General features: G+C 32.9%; 1 protein-coding gene across 1 annotated transcript; it reads right to left on the bottom strand.

Annotated features, from left to right (window-relative positions):
• Positions 1–8,171: 8,171 nt before the first annotated feature.
• On the bottom strand, positions 8,172–12,823 carry LOC110817066 (uncharacterized). Its single transcript, XM_022045462.2, has 3 exons — positions 12,636–12,823; positions 12,436–12,547; positions 8,172–8,428 (listed from the first exon to the last, which is right to left on the bottom strand). Exons 1-3 carry the CDS (start codon positions 12,693–12,695, stop codon positions 8,298–8,300), a joined length of 303 nt encoding a protein of 100 aa, XP_021901154.1. The 5' UTR covers positions 12,696–12,823; the 3' UTR covers positions 8,172–8,297.
• Between the last annotated feature and the right edge of the window lie 11 nt (positions 12,824–12,834).

The following is a 12,834-nucleotide window of genomic DNA, read 5'->3' as shown; positions in this document are numbered from 1 at the left end:
TATCATCCACGACATCCTGCTTTAGCACAAGCCCACTGCACTTATGGTAATCCTGGATTAATTTCAAGCATTCCCCATCACAACCCCCAACCATACCAAGGTGCTCAGTATCTGTCGTGGAATTCAGACACAGCAGCCTCCCACCATATAACTCTGGACATTACTTTCCTCCATATTGCCAATAATTATAATGGTGATAATCAGCTCAAACTTGGTAATGGCCAAGATATGCAAATTGCTCACTCTAATTTTGCTACTTACTACTCTTTTTCCCATGCCTTTTACCTCAAAAATGTTCTCCATGTACCCAAAATTACACAATCTCTACTGTCCTTCAAAAATTTACACATGATAACAATTGTTTCTTCGAGTTTTAGCCCTCACATTTTCTTGTTAAGGATCAGGTAACCAAGAAAGTTCTTCTCTACAGACCCAGTAATAATGGTATTTATGAACTGCAACCACCAAGGAAGCAAGCATATGTCAGCATCACTTCCACCTTCATTGATTGACACTCCTGGCTTAGTCATCCTCATCATAGTATTGTCTCCTCTATCCTCAAGTCTCACAAGCTACCAAGTTCTCACTTCTCCACTTCCAACTCTAGTCAGTCTTATCCTATAAAAAAAATTATCTTGTTTAACTTTACATTCCATTGTCCACAAGAGTCTGGTGCCCTTTGAGTTAATCTATTCCGATGTATGGGGTCCGACACCATCTCTTTCGAGTCAAGATTATAGGTATTTTGCCATTTTCGTTGATGATTTTACACATTATACGTGGATGTACTTTTTAAAAAATAAAAGTGAGCTTTTATCAAAAATTTTTGAGTTCAATGCCTATGTTGAATATCAATTCAATTCCAAAATTCAATCACTACAATTAGACTTTAGGGGTGAATATCAAAAGGTAAACCAATTCTGTAAAATAAAGGGAATCACTCATCGTTTAGCTTGTCCTCATACGCATGAACACAACGGTTTATCAGAAAGAAAATTTGGTCATATTACTGATATGGGTCTCACTCTCCTTGGTGACTCAAATTTTGCCCTTCGATTTTGGAAATTTGCATTTGAGACTGCAGTTTCTTTAATCTATATACTACCTATCAATGTGTTAAATGATTCCTGTCCATTCACCATGCTTTTTGGTTTTGCTCCTCTTTACCAAAACCTAAAAATCTTCACGTGTCTCATCTTTCCTCTCCTCAGACTATATAATTGTCATAAGTTTTCATATAGGTCCAGTCTTTGTGTTTACTTAGGCAATTCCCCCTCCGATTCTAGTTTCTGTTGTCTTGATCCTTCATCCAATCGTCTATATATATGTCGCTATGTTAAATTTAATGAAATAGTCTTTTCATTTAAAATCTCTTCATCCTCTATTCCTTCCACCTCTCTAGGTGCTGCAGATGCTTCCTCTCCTTGGTTAACAATTCACACAAGTAACTCCCCTACACTTACCCCCCATATGTATCCCTTCCCTCTGATCTCTCCCCTAACCATTCCTCACCAACTAGACATCCTCTCTCTGATTCATTCCTCCACCTCACCCACTACCATGCCTCCCATTCCCCTTACAGTTGATCTCACCTAATACAATTCAAATACAAATCCCCCTACTTCTCCCCGGCATACCCACCCTATGAAACTTCGCCCTTCTATCATGATCCGTAAACATATCGCCTACCTTGCCAAACACTTTCTTAAACCAAACTCTCTTCAGACTGAGCCTCAAACTTATCAACAGGCCTCTCGTTACACAGAATGGAATGTTTCCATGAAGTCTGAGTTTGATGCATTGCAATCTACCAACACTTAGTCACTAGTACCCAGACCCACCTACAAACATGTCATTGGAAGCAAATGGGTGTTTCGCATTAAAAGAAAATCTGATGGCAGTATTGATCGTTACAAGGCCTAGTTAGTCGCACAAGGTTTCTCCTAGTAACCTAGCCTTGACTACAAGGAGACATTCAATCCTGCTGTAAAAGCTTCCACCATCAGAATTCTGTTATCTCTTGCCTCTACTTTCAAATGGGACATTCAACAACTGGACGTCTCGAATGCATTTCTCTATGGTACCTTGGAAGATGAAATTTATACAGAGCAACCTTTGGGTTTTGAATCTACTGCTCATCCTTATGTTTACAAATTACAGAAGTCACTCTACGGTTTGAAGCAAGCCTCGCCGGCATAGTTTACTAGGCTAAGTCAGTTCTTAATCTCGATTAGCTTTCATGTCTCCAAGGCTGATACCTTCTTATTCATCTATCATCATGGCACTGATAAACTCTTTCTCCTAGCATATGTTGATGACTTAGTTATCACCAGCAACAATTATAATGTCATTCGCCATATCATTACATCCTTCAAGTCTGAATTTTCCATACGCAATCTTGGACGACTAAATTACTTCTTGGGTATTAAAGTTAACTATGAGCATAATGGGCTGCTCCTCACTCAAACCAAATATATATATGATCTCCTCTCAATAACAGGCCTTGAAGATGCAAAACCGTGTCCAACACCAATGATTGGCTCTCCTATACTATCTAAATCTATGGGAACTTTACGTTTGGATGGCTTTATGTATTGTTAGGTAGTTCGGGCCCTTTAGTATGCAATCATCACCAGGCCAAACATTAGCTACTCAGTTATTAAATTATGCCAGTTTATGCATACTTCAACATATATACACTAGAAAACCATTAAACGAGTCCTGCAGTATCTCAAGTACACAGCCTCCCTTGGTTTACTTCTCTCATGTGACACATCTTTTGATTTCCATTGCTTCGTGATAGTGATTGGGGTGGGTGCCCGGGTGATCAGCATTATACCTGTGGATGTACAATTTATCTTGGCAAAAATCTTATATCTTGAGTTGCTAAAAAGCAACCGACAATAGCTCGTTCTTTCACTAAAAACAAATACAAAGCTATTGTTAATGCCACTTTGAAGCTCCTGTGGCTTCAGAGTCTGATGCATGAACTTGGATTTCCTTCCCTCAACAAGTCAACCTTATGGTGCGACAATATTGGTGTCATCTACCTATCTGCAAATCATGTCCTTCATGCTCGCACTAAGCACATTGAACTTGATTACCATTTTGTTTGAAAAAAGGTAGCAAACGACAATCTTCTTGTTTGTTTTCTGACAACTAAATATCAAATCACAGATGTCTTCACCAAGCCCCTACTTCGAGATCGGCTTTTATTTATTAGAGATAAACTTCACCTACAATCCTTGAAGGATGGGCTTGCCAGGGGGTGTTAAAGATATCTATATGAAATCATCTTTAAATCAACCTCATATGCTATTTCTTCTCCAACACACTCATCTGTACCAGCTCACGTCTGCGATGCTATCTCCTCCAGATTGTCTATCTCCTCAAGACTTCATCTTTATCTTAATAACTCCAATATATTTATCTTATCTACTCTACACATATCTCATCCTATTTTCTAGCTTCAATATTATCCAATAATGTACTATTTAAACAACAATATCTTCAATAAGAATATAACACAATTTCTACTTCATTTCTGGATTCATAACACTAGTAAAGGTTGTTCAACTTGTTTCTCATTATCATCTTGTTGTATTGATTCATTAGTTTTTTTAAAATTCATCAAGTTCAATTCTTTCACCATGATTTCTTTCTAAAAGAAATTTTCTTTTCAAAAAGGTTACTCTTATGGCCACAAACAATTTATGATCAGATGGGTGATAAAAATAATATCTCATTGTTTCTTTAGGATACTCAATGAATCTGCACTTATCAGATCTTGAGTCAAGCTTATCAATTTGCAATCTCTTAACATAAGTTGGATAACCTCTAACTTTAACATGCTTAAGGTTCGGTTTACGTTCTTTCCATATCTCATATGGTGTTGTAGAGACTGATTTAGTGGGTACTTTATTTAGCAAATATGTTGTAGTTTTCAAAGTATATCCTCATAAATTAATTTAAAGATCTATAAACCCATCATTGTTCTCACCATATTAAGAAGGTTCGATTTCTTCTTTCGGACACACCATTGTGTTGTGGTATTTTAGGAGGGATCCACTATGAGAGAATCTCATTCTCTTTGAGATATCCAATAAAATCATCACTAAGATATTCTCCTATTCTATTAGACCTTAGCACTTTAATACTTTTGCAATCTGTTTCTCAACTTCACTACGGAATCTTTTGAACATTTAAAAAAACTTAATATTTCGTAAAATACACAAATCTATATCTTGACATATCATTAGTGAATGTGATAAAATAAGAATATCCTCTCCTGGCTTGAATTTTCATGGGGCCACAAAGATCAATATGAATTAGTCTTAATAATTCAGAAGTTCTTTCTCCACTTTCAATAAATGGAGATTTGGTCATTTTTGCTTTAAAACAAGATGCACAAGTTAGATATGATTCATAATCGTATTTGTCAAGGTAACCTTCTTTGTACAACTTGCTTATTATTTTATCTTCAATATTACCAAGACTACAATGTCAAAGATATGTATGATTTACTTGATCATCTCTTTTTTTTCTTAAGACTAAAAACATATAAAATTAAATTTTTATTCGTAAAGACCCGGAACTTAAAAGGAAATAAAGTCATAAATTAAATACGGAAGCGAAATAATAGAGTTTATGGTTTACATTCCTTACACAATAATTTAGAATGCCCAATAGAATTACGTAAATATCTCTTCTAAAAGAATAAAAGAAAATCAAATAAATAAACAAAATACAATATACTGAGCATTCTAGGACAACTTTCACTAGTTTTTGAAGGGAGTCCAGATTGTGAACTATTCACAACACTCTTATTGATCGGGATCTGGGTCTTGATCCTCTTAATCTCAAATAGTTAATGAAACGGTGAGTTATACTAATCCAGTTAGAATATCACACTACTCACCAATACAGAAACTCAAGGTTGGTAAAAATCATAAAAATAACCAATGGAGCTCTTGATTTAAGTAAATTCATTTATTATAAAAAAAATTATTTATTGCATATATTCACCATTGCGAGATTTACAAAATCGACTTATAGAGATAATAACTCAAATAACATTCTAATATCATATTCAAATAAGTAAGAATAATAACTTTTCCTTTTTATTTGCCTATTGGTATCCTTGGGGGCCCATAAAAATGTTCCGTTACGCGTGAACTAATATCCAACATTATCAACTAACCAGCCGTCCTCATACCCTATCCAATATGAGCGCCAAAAATACCATCCCTCGTATGAGGGTAAATCAGGCCATCCCCATACCCCATCCGGTATGAGCACCAAAAATACTATTCCTCGATACCCCGTCCGATATGAGGCAACGTTCACAATAGAGTTTCCTATGTACCCAGTCCGTCCACTATCTCCCAGGATATCTAGTAAAACTACCATTCATTAATTCACATGACCAAATAATTTTTTGTTTGCATATTAATTTTCAATTTCACAAATCAACCTTAAATCACACACGACAAGCAATATATATATATATATATATATATATCAAGGAAGCACAATTGAATCATTTAACCATTACAGTATATCATCATGTATTTGAAGCTGTAAATTCACCAATCAATTAAATATGACAAATAAATAGCTAACCGATTCCTGCTCTATTAGTAACTACTAATTATTCTCAAAGTTTTTAAAATTACACAAAATACTATATTATCGATTATTAAACTTCAATTCCATAACAGAGAATAAGGTGAGAGATTCTTACCCGAATCGGTGTTGGAAACATCAAACTTTCTATTACGCCTACTGGCAATTCCTAGGTTTTCTGAATTTTTCTGTAGAGATTAAAACATGCTTCACGTACCTAAAAATATCCTAAAAATGTAAAATCGGTGTTAAAAACTTTTTCCGACCAATTTTGAGATTCCGACACAGCGGCACCACTGCCACAGCAGTGGTTTACCTCGGCCTGGTCATTTTTAGCCTGTTTTGTTTTGTTTCGGCCGATTTTATATGGGATTGTATGGGATAGATAAATCAATCTTCCAACTAATCTTTAATACATTTCTTTATTTATTAGCATATCTTTCTCCACTATTCCTAATTTGTGATTAGGATCAACAAGAGTGTTAACTTGTTTGCATGTTAGCATGCTAGTGTTTTTTAACAAGTTATTAATGTATTTCTGTTGAGAACTTAAAAAATTCAAATTTACAGTAGACAACTTCAATTTTTAAAAAATACTTCAATTTACTTAGTTTTTTTATTTTAAATTCTTTTGGTAGATATTATTTTAGTTTTCATTATTTCTTCTCATTATTTTCTATTAGAATAATGTCATCAACGTATACTAGGAGAGTTATAACTCCTCTTATCTTTGAGTATTTGATGAAAAAAGTGTGGTCTCCTTGAGCATATTTAAATTCCATATTTATTATTACCCTTGTTAACCTATCAAAACATGTTGTTGGTGATTGCTTAAGTTCATATAAAGCCTCATTTAGTTTATATATCTTATTTGGTCATACTCTTCTATCAAAGCTTGGTAAAATATCCATGTAAATTTCTTTTTCTAATTCTCTATGCAAGAAGACCTCGTTTACATCAAACTATTGTAATTGCAAGCCAAAGTGGGTTGCTAATGACAATAAGATTCACATAGTATTCATCTTGATTATTTGTGCAACTATCTCATAATAGTTTATTTAATATATTTGTGTATACTCTTTTTCTACCAATCTCATTTTATTTCTCTTGATTATATCAAATGTTTTATTTTTTAATTAAAAACTAATTTGGATTCCACTTGTTTCTTACATTTTTGGTAAATCCATCATTTCCTAAGTTTGATTCTTTTTAAGTAATTGCATCTCTATACTTATAACATTTTATTTCATTTTTTATAGGATAATGCCTCAAATATTGTGTTAACGATATACTCATTATTTAAATTTTTAAAAAAGAATTATATAAGTTAATGAGTACTTATCAAATGATACAAATTATGAAATAAAATACAGAAAATATTTAGTGCATTCTCTTGTACTTTTATGACGTGCAATATATGTATCATTATTGGATAATTATATAAGTTTTACAGGACTTAATCTCAGTTTCAAGATCAATGTCAAATTCTTGGACTTGCTTTATCTCAGTATTCAACACCTTCCTTTTCATATACACATGAGAAAACCTAGAGTCTAATATGATCTATTAAGATGATGGATTTTGAAGGGTTCCTTGTGGTAGTGAGTTTTTGCTAGGTTTTGAATGTTCTCTTATGGTGGTAGGTTAAAATCCATTCTAAATTTTATATCCTTATCTTATAATACAAACTCCTCCTAATAATAAGATTAGATAAAATAGAATTTTTGTTCAATAAATGCGACACCATAGATATATAGAATTTTTAAGTGGGTGGATGATAACATTTGTACCTATTTTGAAATAAGGAATATACCATAAATAGACGTTTCAAAATCGAGGGATCAAGTTTCCATCTTTGGTGAGAATAAATATGAACAAAGGCAACATATCCAATATATCTGATGGATTAGATGATTTGTGATACTTACTGCTTGATAAAATTATTGAAATGTTTTAACTTTTGAAATAAAAAACAATCGTAGGCAGACGATTAAAAATATAGGTGACAATAAAGACGAGTTCAACACAATGTTGTTATGAGACAATAATTTAGAAAAGAAAAGCTTTGGTAGTGGTTAAAATATTACTATTTTTTTGTCTTTTGTTGTAGGTATGGACATAAGATTATTCATGAAAGATTCGTTCTTGATAGAAGAATGATGAAAGTGTATAATTAAAAACATATTTGGCACTCTCGATAGGAAATTTCATTATGGATGTTCCATATTGTGTCTTTATCATTTATAGAACTGAAATATGATATGGGTAACATCATATTTGGCTTTTAGTAAGAAATAGTACAATCATCAATAAACGGCACAAACCATCGAGTCTAAAAAATAATATGTATGTGAACTAGTCCCCAACTATCATTGTAGATTAATGAAAACAAAACTAAAATTCGTTTGTTACTAATGGAAAATGTCATACACTTAGATTTTATAAACTCACATATATCACCGTATAAATTTTTGTATTCCAAATTCTTAAATAATGAGGAAACTATCACCTTTAAGATGGAGAATGATGGGTTCTCAAGTCTTTCATGGTAAAGCTAAATCTTGTATTTGAGGTCAATGCTAATAGCCAAATCTTATATTTTGTAAATTCACATATGTCGCAGTATAAATTTTAATATTTCATATTCTTAGAAAATGAAGGAAACATCATCTTTAAAATGGAGAATGATGAGTGTTTAGGTCTTTTATGGTCAAACCAATCTTGTGCACGAGTTCGATAATAATAGCAAAGAATGATCCCCAGGTGCCTTCAAGAAGTAGAAAATGATCCCCGAATTGCAGTCCTAAAGTCACAATGAGAAAAACAAAATATTATTTGACAATTTAAGTTGTGTGATAATTTACTTACTAATACAAGATTAGTACGTCATTTGAAGATATTTAATATATTTTTCATTATAATGGTAGGACTAAATTTGATATCGTCCTTGCCTCCAAAAGTATTAAGGAAACCATCTCAAAATAACAACCTTTTTATTATTTGGATATGAATGTTTTACATAAAAATATTTATAATTATTAATTTTATGATTTGTAACTCTTGAGTCTATAATTTAAGAGTTTTTAAAGGATTTATCTAGAACATTTAGTATCTGAAGTAAATTTAGAGTCTAACTCTTGATTGAAAGACAGATTCAATTTAAGCCTAGAAAAATAAACAAAGTACTGATTTATTAGTACATTCAAAGCCAAATCTCACATGAACTCAATAAGCCAAACTGCAATATATTATGTTTTTTTATACAGTTTTACGTTGGTTCAGAACTAGCATTTTTATTTTTAAATTATAAATTTAGTATCTAAAATTATAAAATTATTTCGTAATATGATTTTTTTTAAAATAATTTTTATTTTTAGAAACAGTTATTTGGGTGAGAAAAAAAAATTATTTAAGAAGATACAGAGTTTCAATTAAACGCAATTAGGATTCATTATTGAAATAATCCATAAACTTAAAAATAACATTTTAAGTTTAAGTACTAAGGAAAAAATTTTAGACTTAATTATGATATGAGGTTATAAGATTATAATACAAGAACTAAAATAATATTCTTTAAAAAAAAAATTAGCAAATGTATCATTTGGAAGTCAGTAGTTTTCTTTTATGTTTTATTAATATGGCAACAAAGAATCCATTTAAAATAAACAGTAATAGCTATCCTCTTACAACTATCACAAAACAATCATCTATCCATCTCTAATCTAGAACCCATGATAAGGAAGCAGACAGGTTCTGTAGTTCTTGTAGTAGAATTCAACCCATGGTCTTACTAACATTCTTAGAGCTCTTCTCAAACCTAATGTCACTCTCATTGTTATAACAATCTTTTATGATCAGACTCATACTTGTTACTATAATTAAAAAATGAATTTTAAGCAATATGTATGATACAATAAAATTGATTACTCATTTAAGAGCATTTACATATATATATAGAGTAAAGGAGAAAACCAAAAGACGACACTTAAGTATCTATAACTACGTCCAAAACTAATGGAATTAATGAGTAATGTTAGCAACTTATAAGAAAAAATCAACCAAAAAGCTGCAGCCAGGTGCCAGAACCCTAATTACATTATCAGTTTAACTAGAAACTGACAACATTATTCTCTTATATGTAGATGTCTCCATTGACTCCTTTATTTCTATCATGAACCAAATTGCTTTGTGGATGAAAAAAGCAACTCCTTTTACAATAAGATTCATTGCTACGAAGGAGTCTACATTACAGGATGATATGAAAATAACCATTTGATATCGGTTGAAAAATGCCCAACTCAATGTGTATGTGTGTGTACAACTTGTAGGACATCATATTGGTAAATTGGTAACAAAACCGATGACCAAGTGTCATGCATATCCCTTAAAAACAACTCTGTTGCAGCACGTCTTCTATCCTTAATAACACTAGCACATGCGTTCTCAATTGTATACGCTTCATTGTCCGTAGATTTTATCATTTTGTTGCTATTACTATCAGTCAGAGTCTACTTTCAACCGGTAACATGTTAAAGAGACATAAGTGGATCCTAGGAACTTTTTGGGCATGAAGCTGCAGTGTAAACTGCCTTGAAAAGAATGGATTTTGTAAGTTTCACGAGGTATAAACCCCTATTAACGAGGGTTGACTTCTTCACAGGTTTTTCCAGAACATTTGTTTTCTCTAGGACTTGCTTTGATGAAGAATGATTCTTTTTCAATCTTCTCTTTTTAGTGACAGGAATTGAACTATCCTCGTGATTATTGAGGCTGAATTGTTGATAGATTATTTTATTTAGGATGTTCTGACTTTTTCCTAGAAGAATATCTATCACATTACTTTCTGTTAACGAGGAAATTGCTCCATTTAAAGTATCTAAAGACCCACACATAATGGTTGTAAAAGTGGGAAGAAGATGGGCATTCCTGTCATTGATCAAGGTCATCTTGGATATGGTCTCCTCTTCAAGTGCAATGATTCCCTTCTAATATTAGTCCATGATCTGGTCATTCAACTTAAAACATTTCCTAACAAGATGGCTGAACAAACAATGGTACCTCCAGTAGTTCGGATCATTGTTTTTGTTTGTTTACTACAGAGGCTTCATTTCATACAATTTAATGAGCCCAACATTATGGAGATAATCGACATTTGAGATACATCAAAATAAGCAAACTGCTATTACTTCTCCCGTTTTTCATTCAAGAAAATATTTTTGCATTATTTGTCCCTTTTTCAGAGTTTTTTAATTTATCATTGTCCTTCCACTCTTGAATAAATATGTTTTGATTCCCAACTAACGGGAACACTTAAACTTCATGACATGAGCTCCAGGAGGTGGGTTCTAGAAGTTGTTGAATTTTCTCTCTTTGAGATATAGCTCAAGCTTTAGTGCCATTTATTGGATGTACTAACTCTTAAGTGCGGAGATTTCTAAAAGGTGTTCCTTAAAGTTAAGGCTTTATGTTTCTCCATCTATGGCTGTAAACAATGACATACTCGTCTTCCGCTATTGGACATTAGTGAATTCAATGATGCTGACAATTTAACTTTCCATTTTTGTCATAATTATATCATAGATTGTTAATATGGAAATATATTTTTGCCATTTTTTAATAAATTCCGACCTTACTCTCTTCAATCAAACTGAAATCTCTATTTAAGTTTTTAATATCATTAACCCTCAATTCAAGAATTGATTAGAACCGTTATTTTACTACACTATTTTCTTCTACATTATTTTACAAATCCATACGTTAGTTTCTTGAAGTAGCATAGTGGAAGAGAAAGGGGGTTAACCATTTAGGAGGATATTGATAGTTATCATCCGAGACAATTCTAGGAGAAAGAAATTATAATATTTCTAATACTATTCTTTTGAGCCTTGTATATTCCTAACATGATTGCCTAAACGCAAAAATCTCTATTAGTTGTGATCTCCTAGTTGCAGTTCGATAATAAAATACAAATCCACATTTTACATGCATTGGTTTTCTCATTGATGAGGTCCAATTTTCATCAGTATTTCATGGTGTATTTACATGATTGTTGTGCATTAATCAGAATTTATTTGTGGCCGGAGTTGATACCAGTTCAATCACCGGGATATGAATTATGCAGAGCTCTCCAAGAAGCCAGGACTAGGGGAACAAAACCCCAAAAGTGGAGTTAGACGAGAGAGAAGAAAGGTGGCACCCAAGATGATATTAATCACCTCACTTCGGTACCTTCAAGCCCCAAATTCTACTCCCAAAAGAATTATGTCCCACTATAAGATCAACTATTACATTTATGCAAAAATTAATTATTCACGTTAATGCTTTTGGAAATTTTGAGAAAACCTAGTTCCTGAGAAAACTCAGAAGGTTTCCTTCTGAGAGAAAAGTCCCATTGGTTTTACAGGGCAGCATCTTGTTATTGCCACTCGATACTGGTGGTAGAAGCTACATAAGGATATACATGGGGACAAGATAGAATCTTGCACTAGCAAACAAATCTCTTATGCTACTTTGACTGAAAATCATCGAGTGGAGCAAAGGAGGGAGGTGGAAACATGGAAGAGATAATTGGTTCTACAGCTACCATCTCTAAGAAAACTGCCCTCCAGCAAATACAACTGAACACATCCAGTGATCAACAGTGAGCTCATGCGTAATGCCAGCCTTACCTTTTTAGGAAGATCGGCTCTTTCATAAATCCTATATTTCTCTTGATTAGTGAAATCCTCTATTTATCTTAATTAGTAAGATATCACCTAGCCCACGTTTTTTTGGGCAATGCAAAAGCTGAAATCTGAAGTGTACCCATACCTTTGTCATGCTTTTTCTTGTAAACAGCATCATGAACAAAATCCTGCCATCTGTCCTGTTCTCGCTTTCCCAGGAAGAATCTTCTTGCCTGTACAAGTATACAGCTATCAATCTGTAGACAATAAGTTCATGTTAGTTACCAAGTTGTGGAATTTAATTCACCTCCTACTTAAAAAAATAATCTAAACCGTATAACCCACTTGCATTCTTGCCGGAAGCACCAACCATTTTTGTACAGAGTTAAATATCTCTGCCTTCATCTTCAGCTTTACACTTACCAGATAATGCAGCACTTTGTAACTGAAATCTTAAAATAATAAAAGAAAAGCACTTTGCTCTGTAATAAGGCATAATTTCTGAGATTAAAAACAAGACTGTTCAAAGGAGGGATTGGGGGTC

The sequence above is a fragment of the Carica papaya genome, chromosome 8 (genome assembly GCF_054855325.1).
Source record: "Carica papaya isolate Zhongbai chromosome 8, ASM5485532v1, whole genome shotgun sequence".
NCBI lineage: Eukaryota > Viridiplantae > Streptophyta > Magnoliopsida > Brassicales > Caricaceae > Carica > Carica papaya.
This window is presented reverse-complemented; position numbering and strand designations above follow the sequence as displayed.

What these genes read in the sequence shown, in the direction of transcription:
- LOC110817066 (XM_022045462.2), bottom strand. Translation starts at nt 12,695, where the DNA reads ATGAAGGCAGAGATATTTAACTCTGTACAAAAATGGTTGGTGCTTCCG. An exon ending in TGCTTCCGGCAAGAATGCAA is followed by an intron (nt 12,548 to 12,635) that starts GTGGGTTATACG and finishes TATTGTCTACAG; the next exon opens with ATTGATAGCTGTATACTTGT. An exon ending in CAAGAAAAAGCATGACAAAG is followed by an intron (nt 8,429 to 12,435) that starts GTATGGGTACAC and finishes TTGTGACTTTAG; the next exon opens with GACTGCAATTCGGGGATCAT.